The sequence below is a fragment of the Accipiter gentilis genome, chromosome 1 (assembly GCF_929443795.1).
Source record: "Accipiter gentilis chromosome 1, bAccGen1.1, whole genome shotgun sequence".
Classification (NCBI taxonomy): Eukaryota; Metazoa; Chordata; class Aves; order Accipitriformes; family Accipitridae; genus Astur; species Astur gentilis.
In genome coordinates, this window is record NC_064880.1 from 4,829,530 (window position 1) to 4,856,790 (window position 27,261).

General features: G+C 38.5%; 1 protein-coding gene across 7 annotated transcripts in view; it reads right to left on the reverse strand.

The window, feature by feature from the left end:
• RERE (arginine-glutamic acid dipeptide repeats) overlaps nucleotides 1-27,261 on the reverse strand; it is a 257,146-nt gene that overhangs the window by 139,154 nt on the left and 90,731 nt on the right. For all 7 annotated transcript variants that reach the window (XM_049803204.1, XM_049803223.1, XM_049803242.1 and 4 more), the window contains exon 3: nucleotides 18,910-18,980. In XM_049803204.1, the coding sequence (XP_049659161.1) occupies nucleotides 18,910-18,980 (71 nt within the window). The remainder of the gene's footprint in view (nucleotides 1-18,909; nucleotides 18,981-27,261) is intronic.

A 27,261-nucleotide genomic window follows, 5' to 3' on the forward strand; every position in this document is an offset into this window, starting at 1 on the left:
AGCACGGGGAGTGAAAATTCCTAGGTTTATGAACAATCTTGTAATACAAATATGCGAAACACTGCAACACATCAGAACCAGAAAACTAACACCAAATAATAGCTTCCTTTTTTGAAAACGTATTTCTCAATCTTTTCAGAAACAGACATGCTGAAAAACTTCCAAGGGAATACCTTTCTGCAGATTTCTTGACAAACATTGCATACATTGTGTGATATGACACATTGCGGACCTTCTGCCTCACTAGGTCTTAAGGTTCAGACATATCAAAGTACCCAAATACTTTTTTTTTTTTTTAAACACGAAGAATGTGAAAGCACATACTGAAGCTAGTCCTTGTTAGCAAGCCCATTTTCATCTCTTTAAACTCAACAAGAGCGATTCCCTTGAAAACTGTCACAGCATTTTCGCAATCCCTAAAGAGGAAGTTCAACAGCCTTAGGTCACTAATCATAACTACAGTAGATACAGAGCATAAATTACGCCTTTCTATTTCACAGTAGTGAATCATGTATATTCTTTTATCTTATTTACTTGACTCTTTCTTTCTATAAATCGAATATTCTAGACATGTTTGTAGCCAGTGGGGTGTAAACAGCTGCAACTCCTTTCTCTAAAGTAACGTTCCTAGCATTAATGTTCCATCTCCTCTCCCTTCTGTAAGGTTATGTGTAAGCCTCATCTTAACCATTCCCTCTCATTTTCTTTTTCTATATAACAAACATTCAGATGCCACATTTATTGCTCTTTCTACTGCACAGTTACTTGTAAACAAATTGGTAAAGAATCTTGTCCATATACGCAAGCACTGTTGTGTAGATGAAGTTGCGTATATTTTATACTGCAGCTACTCTAGCCTTTCTTAGATACTTCACGCATTTCATAAAGATGTATATTATACTGAGTTATAAACGTAGGATACAGACTCCCTAGGATGTTCATTCACTGTAAAGCATTAGCTTTCCCAGCAAAATTAGGATACGGAGCATAAGAGCAAGTGCAAGCACTTTAGTTGTGTCAGGCTATTTGAAAAAAGCCCCTCCGAATCAGATATCCACTGGAATTCTCCAACTGCAAACCACAGCAGAAGGGATGAATCTTTTTTCCCCCACAGCCATCAGTATGAGGCATGGCCAGCAACAGCACCTTTAAAATTCAATGTTGTAAGGAACTAAACTGATTATTTGACCTGCCGAAATCCTCACACTGACTGTGACCAGCAATGAATCCATTTCATTGAAATCTCAACTCTAAAAGAAAACACACAGCTTTGCACAAATACTTAGGTATGAAATCTGGACAAGCAAGACCCCAAAAGTTCAACAACCCTAGTGATATGTCTGATGTAAAAGGAAAGGAATTTGTCAATAAAACAACCTTCTTTACAGCTCGTCAAATCTTATTTACAATGTCCTAGACTAGAGTCTGCTGCATTGATCGTACAAGCCGATTCCAACACGTGTCCCAGCAAAGATCCTATATGCATCCTAAGACTCAGACATTACGTCCACCCAGGGTTTTACAGCAAAACTACAACTGTCATATTTTATTAAAACTCCAAGAACTTCCAAAGAGCTCCAAGACATTAGGCTCAATTTAGGGTGCCTCCTTCATCTCTCTCCACTCTTCTGGTATTTCTAAGATGTCTACTGACCTGAAGAAGTAAAGAATCAACCAGAGCCATGAAGATTCACTCATCCAGACAACCGCAAAATGGGTTAAGAAAATAATAGAAAGCATACTGATAACCAGAAGAGATATACCTATCTCTGCAATTGTGCTGTTCCAGCTTTATACATAAACAGCAAATTAGTAAAGAAGATTGATTTGACAACAGAATGTATCTGGAAAGGTTAAGAACCTCCCTTCCAATCTTGCTACCTATAATTAGATTTTTTTTTTAACCCAGGATATTTAAAACACACCATCGCTTAAGTAACGAAGTACTTGACACACCACACAGTGAAAACAAAATTCCTTTTACTGTTCATCAAATGCAAACCATGCACGGAATTTTGGTTCAGCAAACTGTAAGCTGTCGAACAGGGTAATCACAGGAGGTGCCTCTGCACCTTCTCTTCAGTATCAGGAAATGGGAAAAAGAGGTATTGCCACATGTCGCTCAAGTCAATAGATCATGTACCACTACAGCTCATGTTTCAGTTGAACTTTATAATACTATGCTTAACTACAGATGACCACCTTTTAGAGAGCACGCTGTAAACTGCTGCGAAGGCATTCCCATCCATTTGATTAAAAAAGGTCAAGGCTTCGTCAAGACTCATCTCAAGAAAACCACAGCAAATCACAGCTACAGGAATACAATCCGCCTCAAGAGGCCTAGTCCACTACTCCATTTACCAGTCTGCAAAAGCGCAGAGTAAGCCCTCTCTTATCATCACAACCTCTTACAACAACGGCAACTGCCGGAAAATACTTATTTTCAGAGCCTCACTCTTCAAACTTTGTTTTTGAGAAGTATCCTTACATTTAGATGGATTTCTGCTTCAAATTTTATGAAGTAATTACAACTGGTATTATGCTATTTTAAAAACAATGTTTTACAATTGAAAAAGGGAAATACACTTTGTTGTTTTATACAGCATTCCTTACATGAGGTATATTAACAATACATATAGGTAGATTGAACAAGAATTGCTTTACAGAACAATACAGCTTGTATTTTTTCCAAAAGGAAAAAACTCAAATAAAGTATAAAATTTGTTTAGTACAAGTTTGTTTGTTTTAATAATTTTGCATTGCTTTTAACCTTAAAATGTGCCAAGAAACAAGACGCTGAAAGGAGTAACATTTTAAAAACCCACAGAAGTTCTGCTTAGAAAGCAGAGCAGGATATTTATGCACTACTAATTTAATTAAAGAGTTATTTTCCTTTTAAATACCCTCTAATGGCCCAAAACGAAGTCAGGCTGATTTAAAATCAATCACTTTAATCAAAATTACAAGTTCAAATTCTCCATGGAGTAGTGTTCAGTGACTACAGAGTCAAAAACGCACATCCATCACATCCCTACTTTTTACTTGCTCCAAGTCCCAAGTAGGGAAAAGAATCAGTTATCTCATTTACACAAAATGTGATTCTCAGGCTCAGGCAGACAGGCAGCTAGCCAGCCCCTAAGCCCCATTTATGCTCTCTAAACAGGCCCTCGGTAGCACACAGACCTCATGCTTGCCTCCTGTAGAAAGAAAAAAAGAATTTGCAGAAGATCTGAAACTCTTTTAGACAGTCACAAGGTGGAGCTGACTTGAAGCATTTTCCTAAGTGGCTCAGTCGGTCTCTCTGCTGTATAAAAAGGGGAGATGTATTGCCTTTCCTGCCACTCAAACACAGAACACATCCCAGGTATTCGAAGAGCATCTATACTATTTTCCCTTCCACATGCCAGCATTTTCATACCTCTCACCAGCAGCCTGCTAGAACAGACATCTCTCCCAGCATTTTTTAATCTACATGAAATCAACACCTTTTGACACAGCCTGGTGTACTAACCTCAAATTTACCGAAAACAGACCAAATAATCACTCGCCTTCAAGAACATACTTGCTCTACACAAGAATCACACAACAAGACTAGGGGTAGTACACGGAAACGACACATCAGCAGCGATAATCAAGAAAACTGACATTTCAGAACATACACCAGTTGCCCAGTGTCTACCACGTTATCAAGTGCTTCATAGTAAAGAGGAACAATGGCTGATCTTTACAGATAAAGACAATTGCTACCTGCTTGAGCAGCAGGACAACAGAAAGGCAAGAAATACTTGCAAGCCAAGCTACAACTAACTGCAGACGCACACGCACGGGTGCCAATAACCTAATAAATGTCCCCAAGTCTTGACATGGTAAGGAAACTAGGGAAATCGGAAAGAAAGAGTCCAACCAACTCAATATGGGGCAGGGAAGGAGGAACCGAGATTTCTGATTACACTCACATATCTACAAATTCAGGTGGAGAGATTTCTCTACAAAGAGTGCCAACATTGCAGACACTTGCCACCTCCCACCTTCGACCATGTGCTGTTTTTTCTAGAGCCCCTATGACAAAAACTTTAGTTAGGCAATCTCAGTGATGTTTTCCATAACCGAACTGACACTACAACTCAATGGCACTTTCTCCAACGTAGCTGGAAAAAAAATCAAAGGTGTCTATTTTACATATTATGCATTACTCTCTTCTGCCCATGTTTTATTTTTAAGCACCCAGATAGGACTAAGCTTAGCAAGATGCTTGCACATCTAAGCTGCCCTTAACCATACCCACACTATAGCTGTTCCAACAGTTTCACAGCTATGGTAACACAACACAGAAACACAACTCCCCACTGAAGTCATGGCTAGCACAGACACCATTTTGGGTAGCTGGCAATGGGATGTTTATTATGTCCTACATTTCCACATGCTACGCTGAGCATTTTATTTTCACAAGAGCATTATCACTACCTTGAAGAACAATATGAACCACATCAGTGAGGTTGTCCTTTCCCAGCAAAAGACAAGCAAGCAAATGGCGAGGGATAGGACACTAAAATTTAGTGACCACAGCGACATTTCACATTCCTCAAGGAAAAGGGTTTTGAAAGCAGGAAAACAAATTTCTTTAATGAATTATCTTCACCAGCTTACAAAGCATAACAATGTGTCTTTGGAGACTTAGCACAGACACAAGAAATCTGACAGTGCTCAAGTACCCCCAAATGACCAGAGAGAAAATTTCAACTTCAATAATCCTAAAGGTCAGAAGCATTATTAAACATGACAGATGCCCTCACTATTCAACACTAGAGGACATGGCTAAATTTATTCTAACTCAATTTTCTCTTGCTACATGTAAAGCAGCTAATGTGCCATTTAATACTTTTTTCCTAAAAGCTAGAAATAACAATCTTTTTTCTCCATATTTTCAAGTTGACACTTACTGATTTATTTAGCAGTCAATTATCTCAGTGCCAGGTGTAGGAAATGGCTAGGTTGACAGTAGAGAAGTAAAAAAAAAAAAAAGAAAGAAAACGGTGCTAAAGACTACACTACCATGACAAAGGGCCTAACAAAACTGAAAATATGGGCAAGTCAAATATACAGAGGCATGTTAATAAATTCTATGGTTCCTGTATCTACAATCAAGCCATTGCTATTAAATGTGTTCTCACGTACAAATTATTAGTCACACATGTCCCTCTTGATAACACAGTATAGGAAAAGCAATCTCTATTATACTCCACAACCATGAGTGGTATATTGTTGCTTTTCCCTGTTTGCTCGGTATCTGTTTCCATCCTTGGCTCAGTCAGATGGGAGGGGGTGGTGGTGGGGTGTGCTGTTTATGGAATTTGTATCAATTGTGCTTCCTGCTTTCCTTTCCATAAAATTAGGAAAAATGACACAATAGCAATTTTGCAAAATGAGCATAGTATTTCACATTCAGTCCTATTTTTGCCCCCCCCCCCCAATTTTTAAAATTCCCTCTTCTTTTTTATACAGAAGTTGCCTCTCAAAATAAAACAGCTTTACAATGAACAGGTGCAATTTTCTGATTTAAAACAGGCTGACAAGCATCATCAGCTCATATTAAGGCACTGTCCGCCATGTTATCTCTTTTGGAGTGTATATATAACGTAGTGCACACACACAGACAAGCATCTCGCCACCGGCGGCGGCGCAGGATGTTCAAACAGCTCTGCTGTTACAGGAAGGGCTTCAGCAGCTACTCGCTGGAGCCAGTGAAAGAGCTCACACAGCCTTTGTTGGGGGTGAATCCTCAATAGCCTCCAGCCAGGCTTTCATTTTTCGTGTGGCAAGAAGCCAGCAATGAAAAGTCCAATTGCTGGCCTTCTCAATGCCCAGTGGTCCAAAAACAAAAACAGGGTAATCGCATGGGGAAAAAAAAAAAAAGAAAAAAAAAAACAACAACAGAAAACCAACCACCCCCCCCCCCCCAAAAAAAACCCGAAAAACAAACCCAAAACAACAAAAAAACCCAACACCCAACTGTCAATTATTTTGTGGTGTGGGTTTTGGGGGTTTGTTTTGTTTGGGGAGGGGGGTGGGGCGCTGTCCCCCAGATGTAGCCCCTAAGTTCTAAGGTCTGGATTTCAATTGTAAAGATCTAGGCCATATGGAGGGGAATGGAGGAAGAGCTTGAGTTGAGCCCTAAAATACATACATATAATCTTAACTTCCAGCTGTTTAATCCTTATTCTTAACAACGCTACCATCTGTTTTATTTAAACCCCCAAATATGAATATTCTCTCCCTTTCTAAAAGGCAATGATGCAATTGTGACATAACATTGCAGCTCTGTATGAATTAAATTAGTTGCATTGGCGCATTACACTGTCAAAGCTACTCAGAAAAACAAAACCAAAAAACCCCACAAAAATGCTAAGCGTTCTTTACTTGACGAATTAATGCCACTGATGAAATTGCAGATCTCTGCCAGCATCAAGCATGTCTGAATACAGCATCTTCACACAGTCCTGTGCACTTTGGGAATGCAAGATATGCTGGTTTAGCTGCTTCAGAATGGATAGTTTCTGCTCCTGCCTTCTCAGAGCATATACAACAAAACAAAAAGAATGTTGCTATATTTTTCAACCAAGTTCAGTGAAACTCCAATACCCATAAATCCACTAAGCAGCCTCATTCCTCTTTCTTCAATTCTGAACTCTCATCTGAAAGACATTTCAAATACCTTGCTAATTTAACACACCAAAAGCAAGCAAATCAACTCAGCACTTGAAGATAAGTCTGTTACTACAAAAAGATATTATTTTTTTTCATGTATGTGACAAGACCAAACCCTACTGTGTACCACAGCTTAACATCTGTATGAAATTTCAAAGTGTCATCTGGGCAAAAGTTTAAAAAAAAACAAAAAACAAAAAAACAAACAAACAAACAAAAAAAACCCCACACCACCAAACAAACCTACAGAGAAGCATTGTAAAAAGGAAGGGAATTATCAAAATGGATTCATATGCATCTGGAATGATTTTAATAGAAAATGCCCAGCAAATCTCTCCGCACTGCTGACAAATCACCAGCTGAGGTAAATCCCAGATAATGAAACATTGTAAGAAAGGCTCTATTTAATAATTTAGCCCCTGTCAAGGAGTTTGTATTGATTCTTGTTTTCAGCACAGGGAGAGAATGTTATCTTCAGCCTTACGGCTCAATGACAGCATCAGTGAATTTAATCACTGTGCAGCTCTTGCCGTGCAATCCTTAAACTGTCACCTCTGATTCTTCATCATTCCTTGCTACTTGGTTCAAAGCCCCCTATACCCACATTTTCATACTAATCTCCCACCCCACACATGCCCCACTGTAATCACAGCAGCATTTCAATCTGCTTCACATTAAACATAAAAGCCCATCTCATTTGCAGACTAAATTTTTTATTTTAAATAATTCAGCACTCCTTCAAATGTCTCATTCGTCTACTTCTTATTAGCAAGTCTGCTCTGTACCTTAACAGAAACTTAGCCGTGCTGAAGGCAGGATTGAGCAATCATGGGACAGCAGTTCTAGCAAAGGTTTTGAGTAGAAAGAAAATCTTTCAGCCTTTTCTTGGCTGTACAAGAGGAGATGAATCTGGAGAAGCAAGAATCTATATTAATCAGCATTTTTTCCAGACCAAAAAGGAAAGGTCATGCTGCCTCATAACTGGCCAGGAAAAATTAGCCACAAATTAATTCAGCTGCAGTTCAGGAACAGAACATCAATTCATCTACAAAACAGAATGAGGCTTTTAAATACGTAAATGCTTGTGGCTACAGAAACCTCACCCAGATATTTGCATTCAAAAACACTAGCTCCTGTAAAAGTGCAGAGAATAACAGATGTAATTTTAACATGTCTGCTAAAATGCAAGGCCATACGCAGGAAGAATGCAAAGGAACAGAAGCATATACTGCATAATTCAGAAAAACAGGTTTCTTTTAATTTTTCCTCTTTATTCCAGGTGAGATGCAGTACTTTCCATTTTATAATCCTTTGGATCACAGTAAAATGATCCCACAGGCCCACACAGACAAGGTCATCATACACAGATTTTCTATTACAGGGCACTAGCGGCATTTCACAACTGTCTTTTTATGCACTTCTGCCTTTCCATCCAGACTATAAATTGTTACAAGGCCCTGGGGCAATCCAGCTGTATACTCCATTCAAATCAGGCTTCAAGGAGAAAGCACCACAGTCAAGATGCTTCAATCAAGTAAACACACAGGCACAAAGGGCAACTGCATCACAATTAATAATGTTTTCTTTTGCATGGCAAATTCACCATTTTTATGTTTTAAAGTTTCTCTCTGATGCTCAGATTCAAAGTGTTGCCCATTAGCATTTTAAATGTGACATCAAATTAAGTCAAAACATGATAAATCAGAAGCATGCTGCTGAAATCCATTTGCTGGTTGGGTTCTGTCTCTCTCTGGAAAAAAGGAAAACCTTAAAAAGGAAATTTGGACTTATTTATCAAACACTAGAAATTCATACCAAGAACGGTTTAAACTACAGGATTAGAGGGCAGGTTTGCAAGATGTATTATATTTGTATAAATTGGCTTGTATCGTGGTCAGAGATATCCTGTTATTACCAGCAGCTACGTGTTTCTTTTGGCTGTCTGTTATCACCTTCTGGTTTTGTTGTTGCTGTTCTTGTTACTTAACTTCTCACTTCACCTCTACTTGTTATCGCAGAGAAAAAGCATATAAACTCTTTGGATGATAGCTCCACTTTCATCTTGGATGTGTCTTTTTTCCCTTTCAACTTAGAAGTTAAGCTGGAATTGCCTTGGTTTCAGTAAATTAATCAGAACTCTATATTCAATACACTCTTAAAGTGTAATGTTCTGTGACTAGCTACGTTTTCAAATCAGTATGCTCTTACTTGGGATAGAACTTACCCAAGTTCTACACTGTGCTCTGTTTCTTTCTCCCAAAACACTAATATTCAGTAATCTTATTTTACTGCTGATCTCTGCATACAGATAAACATATTTCCAATAGCCACGGCTCTTTATTACTTTTGATATTTAAATTGAGACAAGTAATCAAAGCTGGATACGCATGGTTAAACCACAACACAGATGCATTCTGTAATTAACATATTCATATTTGAAATGCAGTTACTACTGTTGCATCATATATTTAAGCCAGCGGCTGGTGTTTTTAAGGTGAGGAGAAAAGTTAGGGGATAAAACAATCTTGTAACCAACACTGCAGGCTTTTTCTGCTGACAACGCACTACAGCAGCTGCTACTGTCTCCCGAGGAAGCAGTTCGCACCACTAGACATATCAAGAGCTTGGTACAAAGCATCCAGGTCTATGCTCTTCTGCACAGAGATAGAAGTGTTTGCTTGAATTCTATTGGACTTCAAAGCATACTCCTGTTGGATTTCTCACTCGCATCATGTCACAGAGCTCTCCCTAAAGCCAGTTTAGTTTAAGTAACTGGGGGCGCGTGCGTGTGTATCTGTGTTATAAAATGACTACCTAACCCAGTGTCGTAAATTCACATTAATCCATCTTCACAAAAGGACAGTGCTTGGCCAGTAACAGTGCCTGTCCACAACACTGGGTGTTCAAGCCACTTAGCAAGAAGAGGCAGCAGGGTGATGCTCAGCTTTATAACAACATAGGTTTCCATACCAAGGAAGTTACATCCTTCAGAATTTCTAAAACACCTTGTCATATCTCTCTGGTAGGCCCACTGAACACAAATGGCAAATGATTCAAGCTAGCTAGTCTTACCTACATATCCCTATGTATCAGTCCTGCAGGCAGCCTAGGTATTTCACACTAGTTGTAAGCTATCAGCTGGCACTATATACCACTTCCTCTCTCCAGCCTGCAAGACTGAAAGCAGCTTTCTTCTAGTTCAGCGGGGTCCTACACAAAAGAGCATCAAAAGCCATCTCAATGACCACTGTGCATGCGTATTAACTGAATTTCTGCATATTAACTAGATTTTCTCATACAAGCTAGTCATCTAAGTTTTAATCATGTATTTTCATCGTCTGGAAGTAATCACAATCAACATTTTAATTAAAGAGAATGGACTGAATTTTAGGACTTGTTAACCATTAGCAAAGAGACAGAGAAACTTCACTGTTTATAGTAAACTGATTATAACGCAAAGAATCTGTCAAGGTTTAAACTACAATAGAAAACGATGGAATACTACTATTTGATAAAAACATAATATAGCTACGAAGCTATATCCTCAGTCTGATGAGAACCCAAATCTGTTTCTTCAAATGGCCTGATCCAAAAAGAAATTCAGTGAGAACTTCCATTTTCAAAAACATAGTGTTCTTAATTTAAAAAAAGAAAAAAGGACTTGGGTTGAGGTGTTTTGTTGGTGGTTTGGGTTTTTTTGCGGGGCGGGGATAGGCGGCTGGGTGCAATGAAGCAGCAACAAGTACTGGTGTATGAAAGAAACATGACTGGCTAAGCAGATGCTCAGCTATTTCCTCAAGAAATTCCAGATACTATTCTTCTGCCAGAAACTCAGAACAAGGAGATCAAAGTGATTTTGGCCAGGTTTGATTTATTCTTAGCAGAGCTTAGACTTCAATTCAGAGACCACAATAACAGGATAAGTAACTGAAGTTAGGCTTACTTCTGAAGGACTACTTGAAATGAGTGAAGATAGTATCAATTCTGGAAAATTCGCATTTGGGGGAATGAAGCAACATTTGATTCCCAGCTACTTATTTCAGAACTATTACAGTTCAAAACCTTAGGTCTGCAGACAATTCACCCCTCCTCACTTCCTCTTCATTGCCAACTAAAATGTGACTCAGTCATCATTATTCTGCTGTGTATGCTTTGATCAATGTATTTGTAGCACCACAGAATATTTAAAGAATACTTTGTGAAGTCTGTAGATTTTTAACTCATGCCAAATTAAAGTGAACAAAACGTATGCTTCCATAACTTTGTGATGACTAGAAAATTTGTATTTATGACAGCAGTAAGCTGCTGTTGAAACAACTGCATTGTTAGAAATGCAGTGGTACTACTGCAGAATGAAGTGAAAAGCAGCAGACTGATATACAGGAGACATCTCTTGATGTAAACGACCTTAACATTTTCTCAGACAGAAAAACTAATCAGAAAAACTTGTGGGAAAAGTATTTTAAAAACGCTCACCTAAGCATTAACTGCTTCCATTTTACTGACTTGCCCGTGTAATTTAAACCCCAACCTACAAGATTGTTCTAGAACAAAAACAAACAAAAAACCCCACAGTAAGCTAACCCTGAATTAAATGCTAATGAATCCCAGTTTTACTACTCTACAAAACACCATCTTCCTTCTCCTTACAGTTGTTCAAGTTACATCAATGAAGTATTGAAGCCACATTACTATGCCCTTTTACAAGCTTTATCCAAATGTTCCAGCTTCCCAATTATATTTTGCTGTTGCTTATTAAAAAAATAATATTTTTAAAGTAACTGACATTGTAAGAGGGACTAACACAGGCTTAAATTAAATGAGTAAAGAAGCATTTCTCAAGGAACAAAACAAGTTAGAGAAGTTGCTCTAAAGCTAATCATAACCTTGCACAATCCAGATTTACAGAAGACCACTTAAACCCAGCCACTTATTCAGCTGCCCTGATGGTGCTTCTGCTTGGAAGGAGGTAGAGCATATACCACAAAGTAACTGAGAGCTAATATTGAGTACCACCAATGAAAGAGAAGGAACTGATAACCAATAAAAACACATAAGGCAACAAACCAAACAGACTAAAGCATTGCTTAAATTGTGTGCAAAACCACAGCTCGTTCCTAATCAAAGTCCTTAAGGATAATCTGGTCTGGAATCCTGAAAGAGAATAGTATTAATCCAGAGCAAAATCAGTTAGCACTAAAGACAGATTAAAAAAAGTTCTGGGTCACAAACAACACAAAAATAACCCGGGGGGGGGGGGGGGGGGGGGGGGACGGGGACACCAACTTGTAACTTCTTTGGGGTTTTTTTTCGGTTTGGTTTTGGTTAAGTTTTTTTCCCCCAAGTACAGAGAACTGTCTCAATCTTCTGATAGGCTAAGGCAATTTCAGTTTTAAAACGTATTAAGTTCAATAATTCAAAACTGGTGAAGTGAAGCGAACAAAGAAAAAGCATTTATGGCATATTACACCCTTTCGCATGACCCAACACCTCATCACTTTAAGGAAAAGAAGCTGTACTCGTAACAGTCAACATTCACAAGTATAGTAAACATTTCAGAATTTGAGGGCAAAAATAAAACAGCAGATTTCCAAAGAACTTGCTCCTCCTAGCGTTCTGCAAAATTCCCAAGAAAAAACAAACCATCACAAGTAACTAACAAAATACCACGAGAACTTCTAGAACATTAGTCTGTATTTTTACATTTTCAATATGTCACTTCACAACAGAACTGCTGCCTTAAGAGAACACCAGAAGCACTGCATAAGAACAGGTACCCTTAGTGATCCAGCTCAAACAAAAGGACATCTTGTTTTTCTACTGGGGGGAAACACAGGTGCAAAAAAAGTATGCTACACACTGCAGTACAACACAACACTCCATTACAAAGAAAACTAATGTTCACTTTAAGCACCACACATCTTTTTTGCTGTGGAGAACGTCTGCTCTAGTGCCATGTAATTTTTATTTAAACAACTTGGCTCTGTAGGCAGCTGGGGGGGGGGGGGGGGGATTATTTTCTAAGCAAGACAAGATTCCAATGAAACACTTCCTATTCCTATCTTTCAATTCTTTTCTACCAATGCCTGCTGCTTCCCTTCAACAAAAACAGGTTAACTAACCATGTTACTATCTATTATTGCAGAAATCAAGCTTTCTAGCAAAAAAAAAAAAGTTCAACGCAGGTTTATAAATGAAAACACATACATCCTTAGCACTTGAGAGTTCTGTTGTCAGTGGGCAACACCCGTACTAAATGTATACCTGTGTATTTCTAGGCAGAAACTTAAATTACATTGCAATAACTGCTATCTTAATGAAAACTAAATTAACAACAACAAAAAAAGAAGTCATTAGCAAAGACATCTGGTAGAGTAAAAAAGTTAACATAGAGACACTATTTGGAAATCTGTAAATTTTTTTTATCCAGCAACTCTATTACTGCACTGTATTAAGTCTGTCCATCTCTGTGGAATTTAATAGATCTCTGCACAGAGGAAGCTTTGCCAACTAGATCTGGTTCAGATCCAGCTACAATGGGCTTGGCAGCATTTTTGTTGCCTTTAAAGAACCGTCAACAGAATTACCTTTATGCTAAATTCTGGTGACTGCCTGAAGATTGACAGACTTCCTATAGAATATTTTACCAACACAGCTGAGATGGTTTGTCAAAGGACTACCAATTGCCAAGTAGAAAGATCACCGTGCCTCTCTATCAAAGTATCTGATAGATACTGGTAATCAATTCTAGAGAGTTATTCACACAGAATGAACGCAAAGAAAGTTTGTCAGAATTAATGCCCTAACTAAAATTTACTATCGATTTAGCAAGCGCCAGTTAGTAGCCACTATAGAAATCGCAGCAAAATTCTTGATTATGCAAAGACAAAACAGATTAGAAGGCAAAAATATGACCTGTTAAAGAACAGAACTTTTTTTTATGGTATAAAGAAGCATCTGATTTAATGGATAAATTGGACCAACGCTGCACTGCTCTTTTGTTGAAAAACAGAGAAAGAAAAATATCTGCACGTTTTCTCTGCTATCCCTTTCCTCTTCCATCCTGAAACCTCACCAACTTCTGAACCTAAAAGGCTCCTAAAACAGGCAGCTGGGTTTTAAACCCACTCAGATCTCAGCATGCAGCCAGCAGCTGAAATGTATAAGCGAGTTTTCACTCGCTCCCTGTTTCTGCATATCATCCATCTGCTTTTTTAAGCAGAGTTCAGACAGATGAAAATAACAGAAGAGATCCAAGACACTGTGCCTTAAAAATACTCAATGTTACCTCACCCCTGATTTCCAACCCTTTGCTTGGGTCCTAAACAAGCACAGCTTTTCCTTGGATTCTAAGAATACTACTACATCAGAAAGGAATTGTATCTATTTAGAAAGTCTTTTTCACATCAATTGTCATTTTGTGGCAAGGCAAAGTAAAAGCAAGAGTATTTGTACTTGCCTTGGCACCTTCCACTTAAAAAAACAGACACAAACAAAAATGTCCTTGAAGACACACAACAGTTTTTGCCCTGTGGTACCTTTCATACCACACATCATTCTAAACAACAAAAACAGTAAATTTGACTAGTTTCTTAAAACTCCACTATTAAAATGAGTCTCAGTTATGCAGTAATTCTAAAACCAGAACACAACACTGCAGCAAAACATCAGGGAACTTAAGCTGCCACAAGCTACTGAAGTCTCTTCCATTCATATTTACCATACCACCATCAATAAAAAAACCCCACCCTCCTCTTATCTGCACAAATTCAAGTTCAAAGACAAACAACTTAGTCATAAGATTATCAGGCCTGGCAATACACTTGGAAACTCCTGGCTTTGTTCCTCTGGCTGTCGAGTACTCTCCCTGTCAACTGAATTCAATGGAAGATGTGAATGCTCAGTATGTCTGCAAGCAATCCTTCTGAAATTACTCAACATGAACGCTCGCAGTAAGACAAAAGATTCCCCAAAGCTGATGTAAGTCTCCAAAAGCATAAGATAAATCTGAACTCAAAACAGAACTGAGCATTAAAGCGTTAGGACCAAAGCTCTAACACCACCAGTTTAGTGAAACACAAAGTGACAATAAGGCAGACCTTATAAAAGCCATTGCAACATTAACAGTTCATTCACTCAAAGGCTGCAAGCAACCCCACTATCGCCTTCATGCTTTTAAGACACAAATAGCTTTTGAAGAAGGAAAAAGTATTCCTGACTGCCTTCTCACTAAGAATATTCTACACATATATCATCAGCAAGAAAAAGTGAAACAAATGGAAGTTACCACTTGTATTCACAGACAGTTGTGGGAGAAAGGAAAGTTGATAAGCATTCATATTGAAGACTAACAGATACCTTCTTTCATTCATCATCCCCTAACCTTACTGTTGGTCCTTGTGTACTGAAACATTTTTTAAAAAAAACCACAAAAAACCAAAACACCACACCCAAACCACAACACCCAAAACCACTTACCAGAACTATGGACATCAGGCATTGGGGCTGGGGGGGCAGGGGGTGATATCATTAGATGAACACAGTTCCCGCTAAGTATCATAGAGAATTAGGCATAACAAGAACTACAAAGTTTGACCAGGAGTTGAGTGTGCATTTTCCTTCTCTAAGTCTGAAGAACATTATGCCAACTAGATGCTAAACAGCAAGTTTGAACTACTACAGATGGTTTTCAAAACTCATGACTAGCACTAGAGAGTAGAAAAGGACAAGCAATAAAGGAACAAGCAGAGTCCCTTCTGTCATCCCACAGGTTTCAAATCCTTGCTTTTTCAAAGTGGTTTCCCAGCTGCAGAAATAGTCAGTGCATTTCTTAAAAGCATGCCAAGAAGTTCACATAGCAGAACGGTATTCCTACCGTACCTTTGGTGCTGGTGTTACTTAGCTCTCTCCCCAAGAACATCTGAGACTATCAACACGTTATTGGAAGTGATTTTGAAAGACGATATTAATCATACAGCACAACTCGTGTTATGGAAGTACTGAAGCAATGGCAGACCAGAAAGGACACAACAGTTACTTTAAGTGCCACTTCTTGTTGACAGTTTCCCTAAGGCACAACACATCATAGTTAATCATAGTTTACTTCTCAATTCCACAAAGTTATTTACATGAACCCCAGAAAGCTTGGAGGAATACCACAGAAATGGTAAAGACAAAAGAGGATAAATGTTAGCCATGACAGTTTCTAACACAGTTAAGCTGGATTGATCAAATCACTTCACTTCTCCCCACATGGCCAGCCTTAATGCACCATTTGATTTTTTTCACTCAGGAGACAGACCTACAAATCTAGCTATCCTCCTCCAGTTGCCCTCAATGCTTGGAAGCCAAATCTGCTGCTCTTCCTCCCAACCTCAGCTTATCCTAATACAACAACTAATACAACTTGCAACGGGAATGACCAATATCCACAGCATCACAGCTCTGCTTCACGTGAAGCAACACACAGCAACAAAACACAGGATGGCAACAGACAAATTACGAAGAAATTACAGTAAGTGAAGCTTCATCACAAGGATTTTATGGCATTGATGAAGGGCAGTTGCTCTTCAGGAAAGCAGAACTGCTCTTCCTCTAGGGTAATTTTTAGTAGATCTGATTAATCTTAACATAAAGAGAAACTTGTGATGGAAGTATAAGCTTATGCAACAAAGTATACCATTTTACCTGTCATAATTGCTGGAACTGCAAAGAGCATGCATAGGAAAACAATTATTGGTTTCTCCAAGACTCAAGAGGCAGACACTAGAGTACAAAGGTGCTCTGATATTATTTGTAACATCTGCTTCTGCAGCAGTATAACTTCATCAAGTTGTAAGTAATCTCATCCCTTTTTCCACACTGGTATTTGTGAAAGCGAAGCAGGCAAAACAGTTCTAACCACAAAGATGCTGTTTCTAATACACCTTGAGTAACATGAAAGGAAGTAAGCCCATTTACAGGGAATACACCACTCTACTTCAGTATCTGCTTCTACCTTTTTGCCTCCTGCCATCTGTCTGTCAAATGAAGGAAGCTTGAACACTAAACTGGAAGGAACTGCCAGACTTCATAGAACCAGTTTCTAGTTCTGCAATAAACACAAAATCATATCTAATTATGATTTAAGATCTTACTGGAAAAAGCAAGTTAAACCTCGGTTTACTTAAGAATGAAACAGAACAGTATGCTAGCCTCATCCCCAGAACGAGCCTCTGTACCTTTTACCCTGCAGGATAGCACACCTGTATCAGACAGCATTTGCATGATCGTTTTTAACTCCCTCCTCGTGGTTGTTTTTTTTTTTTAATGCAAGCTTACATTATTTGTTTTTATCAGTAAAAAAACATCACCACCATCAACTCCTGTGCCTGAATTGCACCTAGAACACAGGAAGTATAGGGTAAGACTCATACACTCAGCCAAAAACTTTTAGTTTATGACAACTAACTTGATAACGTACTTAATTAGTAGGCAACATTTCAAAGCTGTTGTCTTTAACTTCCCTGCTTCGCTGGACATGTTTAGCTGAAGGCAAAATAAGACTCTCTTCCTGTGGGTATCTCACACTAGAAGAGAAATCAAGTGTCCTTTCCACTGTACATCCTTCCTTTCCCCCAACAGTAAAAATCAACAGTGACAACACTGAAGATTAATTTTTGTTAGTATAATCAGCATCAAGGGTCTTTTTGGTTTTGTCGTTTTTACAGGTTCCTTTCATTCATGTCAGTAAGAAAAAAAAAAATCTAACAGAGGAATTAAAGAACTGAGAGCAGGCAAAAGTAAACATAAACCAATCATACTACTTCCATGTGAAAAAAAATATGCAAAATTTCCAGCAACCCTGATGTCATATCCTTTGCACATTGAAAACATGAGAAAAGAGAAACCACTCAAAAAAAAATTTAAAGGTATTAAAACATACTGCAATACACTTCTCACATAGTTTTGCAAACAGCTTTAATGTGTTGTAGGAGACCGATGATGACAACAGAAGCTTCAGCTTTTGTTGTTAATATCCTGAGCAATTAATGCAACTCAGCAGGAACTTATTGCCCAGAATGGCAACTATCACATTGTAATTCCAGTCAGACACAAAAGCACCTGCTAATGTGCAAGAGTAGTAGAACTGTGGCTTAACCCATTGCTAGAACCTGTGAACTACAAATCCAACAACTCCTTTAAAAAAAAATATAAAGGGGGGGGATGCAGAGGAAGCAAGCAAGCCCATGCCAAGCACGACCATGGACATCAGCACTGAAGAAAGTCTACATGCTCTCCTTCACTGTGCTCTCACAAAATAAACGTGTAAGGAGTAAAATGGAAGACTTGAGTCAAAAACCTTGGAAAAGGAAGACATACTCCGATACCAACAGATAGTGGGTGATCTACATCTCTAGACTATGCGTTGATAAGACCATTTTAGTACATATTCAGAACTTCCATAAACCAAACAACAGCAAGATGATCAGCAGTTACAGTTACACTACCCAAAGCACTGCAAAGTCCAATACCAGCATAGGCGCCCTTGGCGTCAAACAGGCAGCAGCTTCCTGCTCTGCACTGCGGAAGCAGCAAGTGGTTTTCCGTGCAGCTACAGCATACTGGGACGAAACATGTTTAACCTTTTAATCTGAATTTGTACACTTAAAGGGGGCAAACCACAAAACAAATCTGTTCTTGCACAGGTCCCTGACTTGTCATTGTTAAAGTATTCTTAAACGGTATTTTATATTTTTCCGAATCAATCTTGTCATACTGGCATAGCTTCTCTTTGCATACTCAACTGTCAGTACACCAATGAGCTGAGATACAGAGGCTACCACAAGTCAGCCCACGTGCTTCCATTTACACAGCTGTGCTATATAAAGCTAGAGGTAAAGGCACAGCCAAATTTAACTTCCCAGGAAAAACTTAACTTACTGAGCCGCAATTTCCCAACAACACTCAACTCAAAGTTAGTATTCCTGTGGGTTACAAAGCCTTAAGATGATGTAGACCACAATTTGAGTTCTACAGCCCAGTTAACTACATCTATACCAAGGATAGATCACTGTCTTAACAGCAAAGCAGCTACTATTTCAGAAGCTAACGATTTACGAAGAAGGAGCAAGGAGCTACAGGAGGAGATACAGACTAAGAAATATTGCCATCTCACTGGAGAATGGGGCAGGGAAAAGGAAGAGATGTGAAAATTTTCCTTACCAGTTTGAAGTCTTGAATGCTGCAGATGAAATACGGGGTATTCGGCCGGCGACTTTCAATATATACGCAATCTTTAAAAAAAACAAGATTTTAAAAATAATGGAAATTAACTTCTGTACCTCCAAGAAAAAAAAAACCAACATAAAACCAGGATAAATTAAAAAACAGCTTAAGCTTAGAAAGAGCCACCATTTCATTTGCATAACATGTAATTTATTCCAAGTGTGATCTAAAAATAGAAACTAGATGCTTTATGATGATAAATAAGGGAATTAACTGCATAAAAATTAACTTTGATTTGAAGAGACATTTTGCTAGAAAAACAGAAGAAAGTCATATAAGACCATTCTGAATTTAGTTAACAAAAATGACCAGGTCATAACCTATGAACCAGATCAAAATAAGACAGGAAACTAATCAGATCTTTTGTGGTTAGCTTGCTATGAAGAACCTAGCACTAACATATTTTCTCTCTTAATTGTGAAGAAAACCAAGGCAACCAGTCATAGATGAAATGCAGCAAACTAAATTAGATTTACCTCAGGGAAGGACTGGGCTTTCTCAAATTACATTTTACATGACAGAAACTGCATAATTATTTTTGTTTGCTTTTGACAACTGGACTTCACAAGGTTGCTGTAAAATAAGGTCTGTTGTATTAAAAACAGTTTGGCAATAACCGCAACAAAAGCAGTGTCTCAGAATAAAATTACAGCAAGGATGGCAAAGAGGTGCCTGACTAATGATAATGACCTTAGAAATCAGAATTCACACACAGCTTGCTAGACAGCAAAGATGCTACTCCCAAAGCCAAACAAATATTTAAAAGGACAGTCATCGCGGTGTCCTTCTATATTCAGATAGCTAACTGCTACTCAAGAGACAGAAGGCACAAAGAACACCACCTATTCACAAGTGATTCTCCATGAACCTTTTTGTACTTCTACAGAAAAATTCCAAAGTCTTAGAGTTTCAAGGCACATTTCAAAACACAACTAATACCCCGCTTCGTGTCTTGTAAAATCTAAACGTTGTTCAAGACATACATTTTCTAGTTCTTATGCTCCACCAAGAACATTGCTAAGGCTGCATTGTTATTGTTTATAGCAATAAAACATCCTCCTTCTGAAAGAAAAAATAAACCCTTCATTAATCATTTGAAACCCAACCTGTACTCAGGAATTCTCTTGCCACTGAAAGTTAACTCAAGCATTTATTTAAAACAAAGCAACTTGGCAGCTATTTAGCAGAACTACCTTAGGACTATCAAAAGTACAGGAAGAGTCTTAGTAGCCATATCAGCCAAGCTGGAAAAAGGCCAGGCTTTTCAAATCTATAGCACTTCATTGATATATGCCAGAATTACATGGTTGTGCATCTGATTTTAAATGTGGCAGCAGTATATTATCTTTCTCTGATGAGAGACAGAGGTGTACACCACCCATCTCCATTAATTTCAGATAACTGATGTTCTGCCAGGATCAAGGCAACTTTGCTGGCAAACGAAGCCTGAGATGCACTTAGCACCTTTCCCCAAATTCTGCACTGCTTGTCGCAATCATGCGGGTCTGGACTTGCTGCTTTTGGCTACCAGCACAGTCATACCCAGCAACACTAGATAATACTAGTATTCTAGTAAAACACCAATATCTTCATTTTACAGCCAAGAAATTGTAGCCTGAAGTAGTCAGGCAACAGGCTGAGATTTCAGAGTTGGTTTCTGGGGTTTGGGGGTTTTTTTGGATTAAGTAAGGAAATGAACTTTTGAGTTACAGTCCAATACTTCATGCCATAAAAACTCTTGCTATGCTGGGACATTTCATAGCCACAGAATTTGCATTCTGCTTATACCAGAAGATGTTCCTCTGTATCTCAGTGGTGAGACTAAGAGGGGGAAAACAAGTTGAAAACAGTTCTAGCTTTTCTACTAGTCATTTAAAATTCAAGTATAAAATTTCTTCTCTATTTTCCTTTTCTGTAACTTCCCTTACCTTCCTAAAATCCTATTTTCAGATCATCTCTACAAATTCCCAAGTAGGCCTTTATTTTGTCCCATGTCAGCAGTATGTCAAGGCAACGTAGTCAAGGTTTCTAAAAAATTAGTCCCAGAAGAATTAAACCTGAAACCTAGTACACAGTCTCACATGCAAAACTGTTCACCTCCAGCATCCTCATTATAGGCACTACCCATCGAACTGACTTTTTTAACTGCAAAGCCATGACAGCAGAGCAGTACCTCTTTTCTTTAGTAGGTTATAAAATAATGTCTAGGTACCAGTCTCAAATTAAGCCTGCTGATTAGCATAGCTAGAATTCCATGTTCAGTTGAAGGAATTCAAAGGCAAAAAAGTATTTCTCAGTTACACTGACCCATGATTTCCATCTAAACTGGAAAAGATGCTGGTCTTCAGGTGCTTACAAATCAGGTTGAGGTCAGAGCACATAAGTGTCACAGCCAGGCAGGTCACCTCGAGTTCTGCAGAAAGTCTTCTGAAGAAACTCCTCAAACGGCAAGCACAGCTCACTGTGGTCTACATCCCCCAGAAAATCTAAATGCTAACAAACAGCTAAAAGCAATCACTTCAACTGTCACCAAAACCTTGCTGTGAGAACTCAAGTATCAGGAGCTTTTAAAAAAGAACTGGGGAAAAGTTACTTAGACCACCCTCTTCAGAATAAAATCCATTTAGCACAAATAGTACCTAGTTGTGAATAATTAGGCAATTCCTTGACTTAAAAAACTAAATCCATGGGGCACAAGTTCCTAGAATGGATCACCTGCTCAGGAGCATCCCACAACCACATACGGGAAAGTACGAATTGAGGGCCAAGTGACAGCACCAGTGCACAAAGGGTGGCCTGGAACATGGACTTTAACAGAGCATCTGAATCCTCTCAAACGCTTGGCCTTGTAACCCGGCAAGGAGACACTTCCTGCTGGTTTATCACATAACCATAGTAACTATCTGAAGCAAAGCCTGTAAATCCAAGTGTCGAATTTCCACCTGCAACACTATTTGTAAAACAGGCTTCTTCACCACACCGTTCTCCATCCATTGCAAATTGCACTGTTAATCACTTCACAACAGTATTTGATAAAGTCAAGCGAGCTTGACAAAATAGATTCATTTCAAGCTGAAAAATCTATTGCTTATTTTATAGTAAGAGTCAAAGACACAGGATAAGAATCTCGATTAACCTGAAATCATAATTGTATCAGCATCAGTAAAGCTCCTCTCCAAGTGTACAGAAGGAATGTAATTACAGCAGAGTTGTGTCCACATTCCCACTAGACACTCAAATGTAACAACTCACAGCTTGACTGTTCCGAATCAGAACGTAACGTTCAAGTTCCAAACCAAACAGTTCTCATGATTTCTTTTTCCTATTAACTAGAAGTTAATGTTATTTAACTTCCACAAATTTAACCGAAATCTTTGAGAATTTCTGTTACTGCAATAAGCTTTGATCATTCTTTACAAAAGCATCCACAAAAATAGCACTGAAATGAATTCGTGACTTCAGGCCACAAATTTCAAAAGCCTTTCTTACATAAGAAAGGCCACTACTGACCTTCACTACACTTGCTGTCAGTTATAGTTCCCTATGAGTTCTGGCCTATTTTGAGAACCTCTGCACTTTCATGCTCTTTTTAGCATAAAATTGTGAGCAAAACTAAGAAGTCGACTTCAATACAGCTAGCATCTCTTGAGGTGGTGTCCACCAGATGTAAACTTAACCCTAACTAAATTGAGAGATAGTAACAAAGAGAAGAAGGATAATGGCATCAACCAAAGAGTGAAACAATCAACACTAGAAAGGCAGGTGTTTAGAGACATTTTTGTGCTATAAGCATTAAGTAAGTTTTTAGAGCAAAGAATTCTAAATTTTAAAGCAAAGTAAAAGGAAATGGTGAGAAAGAGTTAACTTGTATATTGGATTTATTAGGAATCCTTAATACCACTCTAGCATTAGAGCAGAGGAGAAGATACGGTCTGGAGTACAATCTTTCAAAAATGCTAGCTAATGGGACCATGTATTTACTAAATATAGTGATTTGTCTTAATGATGGCAGCATCACAGGAAACTATGCTAAATAGCAAGGCTATATAGGCATCTAAGTAGTACCAGTTTGAAGCTTTCTGTTGCATATTTTCACTATCTATAATGTAACAAACCAAATGCCTTACACCAGGAGTCTCAAGAGAAATAGAAAAAAGTTTCATTAATGTAAAATGCACTAAGATTTTGGGTTTTTTTTCTTTAGTTAAGAAAATAACAATAAACAGTTTTACATAACAACCTTCAGTATCTCTGTAGAATCGCAAAGAATGACGTCCTTTTATTTCAAGTACTGCTTGCCTTTTCCAAATGACCAATTTCAAATCGTGCCTATCTAGGGCTGTAGCAACTGTTGCAACAGCACGCATATGTTCATTTTAAAAGCTTGAAATATGATACATGTAATCAACCGTCAACACCAGAACAACAGTAATCTATTTGATTTGTAACTCACACTTACATAGCACTTTTCATCCAAAATCCTGAAAATCCCACAGAAGCTATTAAGTCAGTATCTCTTGGGAGGTAAGCATCTGAACAGCCTTGCATCAAATGCATCCTCTTCGCCTCCTTGCATTGATACAGTATGATTCAATCCAGTTTATTCAGAAGCTATAGCAATTTAACCATATCAAAGTATTCCTGCACTATTTTGTTATCCCAGACTTCCTTGGCTAATCATTCCATTTAGACAGGCCTCTACTCACTCAAACCAACTGCTCAGTATCCCAGGTGAATCATGTATTTACACGATGTTCCACCACCCATTTGCGGGAAGTTTTTCAGGATTCACTGGGGAATGTGTATAAAAAGCTGCAAGAGTTCAGATATAGGAAAACACCACAACTTCCAAGGTTGTTTGTTTTTTTTTTTTAATATCTCAGTTTTGCAAGCCTCCTTTTCAGTGTTATCAGACAGCATGCAGAATAAACAGCTAAGCATCCCTCTTAAATGGCTGACACAGAAGTAAGAGAATCTGCCATCTACTATGGATAAAGCAAATATGTTGACTCACTAGTACATTGCATTTAAGTAAAGGCACTGCTGGCTGGCTGCCTGCCAAGATTTAAAACAAAGATGACATCCAGTTAAGATGTCTCCAAAGCAATAGAAGCCACACAGATAAGAAAACAAGTTAATCCAGGTGCAACCGTCATGAACCCTAGAAACAGGAGAAGTGCCAAAAGGAGAACATTTACAGATGCCTTCACACTAGCCACTCAAAACTCACCATAAAGAGCAACTACTTTCATCTACCAGAAATCCAAAATACAAATACATTATTTTGAAGAACAGCTTCGATGTGGACCTGAGCAACAAAGCAAAACTGCATTTCATTTTTCTAATGCAACAAACCTGCGTAGATAAGACTTATGCCCATGGAAAATACAGAATAGCCCCTCCTTATCCTTAGCACACTGGAATGTGCTATTGCACCCTTTTTTTCCACTGATCACGTACTTCTGGAATATTTTGAGCTCTTTAGGGCTACAGAGAACTTCTGCATAGTCTTAGACAACCTCAGTCAAATCTCATCACTACTGCTCAGGCTGCTTTGTGTCCAAGCCCATGACAACTACAAAAGATGCCCCATTTGTCAGAAAGAAAAAGCTAAAATATTTAAAGTAACAAAATAAAGATGCTCCTCACACAGACAGGTTTACTTCCTTTCAAATTCTTTTAGTGATCAGCAGGTTTATATAACTGGAGTGACATGCACTCTCTTCACACTAAATGGAAGTCTGAAGCCTGAGGCTGTTTGTCAGCCTAAAATACAATGAACCCATATGCAGTCTCCCTTCAGACACCCGAAAGAAATTCTGGTCAGTTATTTCAACATTTATTATTCTAGAAAAGAACTCACAGTACATTTCAGACATCTATTTACTCCTGCAATATTAATATTCATTTCTACCAACCTTAACATTCAATTCTTTTCCACTCAAAAAGCCCAACAAAAACAAACAAAAAAATCAAACTGACAATAAATTTCCTGATTTAAACCTGTCAACAACTGAACAGCTCAGTGTCATGTCCGTGGAAGTTGCTCTATGGTGATATACAATTCCTAGCCCCCTGATCTTCAAAGAAATACTATCCAACACTCAAAACGTTACTTATCTTACTACGTGGAATTGTGGACTGAGTGGCACATAATTGTAATTAAGCCATTCCACTTGATGCCTACTCATCCAAATTGAGTAAGTCACTAGTTTGCCTTCTCCGAGTGTACTACGTCAGACAGTGGACTTGGTTGCAGTTACTGACATTTGGCAGCTTGGGCGCCATACATGTTTGCAGAGAAACCCTGACCAGGTAAATTCCCTACAAACCAAAATACAGTTCAGCAGGCCAACAAATACTCACACCACTATACTGGTGGATAGGATTCCACACCCAGTGCTTGCTCTTCACTGTTCTACGACAGTCTTTCTCCAAACCCCAGCTGATTACAAATGCAAACTCAGAAGAGACCTTGGCTTAAACATACACAAGTTAATCCCTCTATGCATGCTGCATCACCATCGTTCTTTCACTTACCTTCTCCCTGCTCCCTCTAACTTGCTAGGTAGTGACAACCCTAAAATATTTTCCTTAGCCTGTATTCTGTCCACCTCCAAACCCTTCAAGTCTCCTTCCCTTCCCAGTAATTTTTTTCTTTTCTAGTTCTTATTACAGTTGCATCAACAACTGCACTCTGTATTGGCTGCTCTGTCATCTGCAAAGATCCCTTGAAAATTGAACTTAAGGATGTGTTTTGTTAGGCAAGGCTCATGACTCCCTTTATCAACAGAATCATACCAGTAATAGAAAACAAAAGGAGATGCCCGATCATCTACATTGACTCAGTGAAGAAAATCAGCGAAACAAAGAAGTTACCGTAAAGCAAGATACAGGATGAAATACAGCAGGCAAAAATTGTTGCTCTGAACATCCTTACACACTTACCAAAGTATGAATTAATTTCTTTTACTGAAGAATAATCATCCTCACATCATCCTGCATTTATTAGTAAATAAGAGCAAGCATGAAGCAAGTAACCACACAGGAAATGGGTGTGCTATAAATTCACACTTTTGCTTTCTCCACAGCAAGATAACATCCATGTGTCAACTTCCAAGGGCCACCTCAGACACGTTAACCATCTGATCTGTTACACCACAGAGTTTACTGGTGACAAACCAGCAAACTCTCCCACTGGAAGAAACAAACAAAAAAAGAAAAGGAAAAAAAAAGACAATAAAAGGGATTTCCATAATCTTTGCCACTATAATAACAAAATAGAGTAAAGAAATCTTAAGTTCCCTGCACAGCTAGTGGGATTCACTGCCTGTCTCCAACCATTAGAGCATTTGCTTACTTTTCCCATTTCGTGTAAAATGTCCCACCGGAGATGAAGTATTTCTACGACACATGGTACAGAGTCATTATGCCTTTGGGCTTGTGATATTCACCAGATGTGCCCTAGTTCTGAAGGGTTACATTAATATTCCCACACTAAAAGCTCTTGTTAAAATTAGAGCTTCAATACACGGGCTTAAAGATCTTTTGGAAAAAAAAACCAAACAAGCACCTCACTTTTCTGAACACATGAACCTTTATCAGCTTAAATGCTGCTGTTTATGTAGTAACCATCTTCACCATCAGAATCCTCTTACATTTCATCTAATGAGTCAACACTTGGCATCATCCAAGAAACAAAGCCTTAGGCTCTCTGCACAGCACCACACTTCCACAGGAAAGATATTCCTTGAAAGCCACTGCCAAGGAATTGTCTACAACCTCCCACCATTGTATTTCAACAGTCACAAGCTCAGACATCAGTGTTGCTGTGAGCAGCCAGAGTTTCAATATACGTGCATTTCCCAGTTTTGACATCCCAGTATCTTACTGGATTACACATTCCTTCCCTCATTTTGCTTTCCTTTAAATATTCTATGTTAGAGTTAGAGGTTCTGAAAGCAATATGCCAGATGTGTAAAAAAACCACTCGTCTTAACAACTTTGGTACAACTTAGGGGAGCTTGTCGGACACCAAGTTTAAACAGTTCGTACATCAGCTCTCGCAGTGTCACAAACAACAAGACGAACCATCAAGCTCATGTAATCATGTAACACAGGCTCTACATTCAACCATTCAATCACTATGCTTAAAACCATACTTCAGGTATACTTATCCCTGCAGTATATGTGTACACTCCTGTTTCACATTCACCACTTCTAACTTAATATAGAGATAGCAGTTATCCCAACGCTCATTTAGTCTACAGATTCAGTTGCACCACAGTA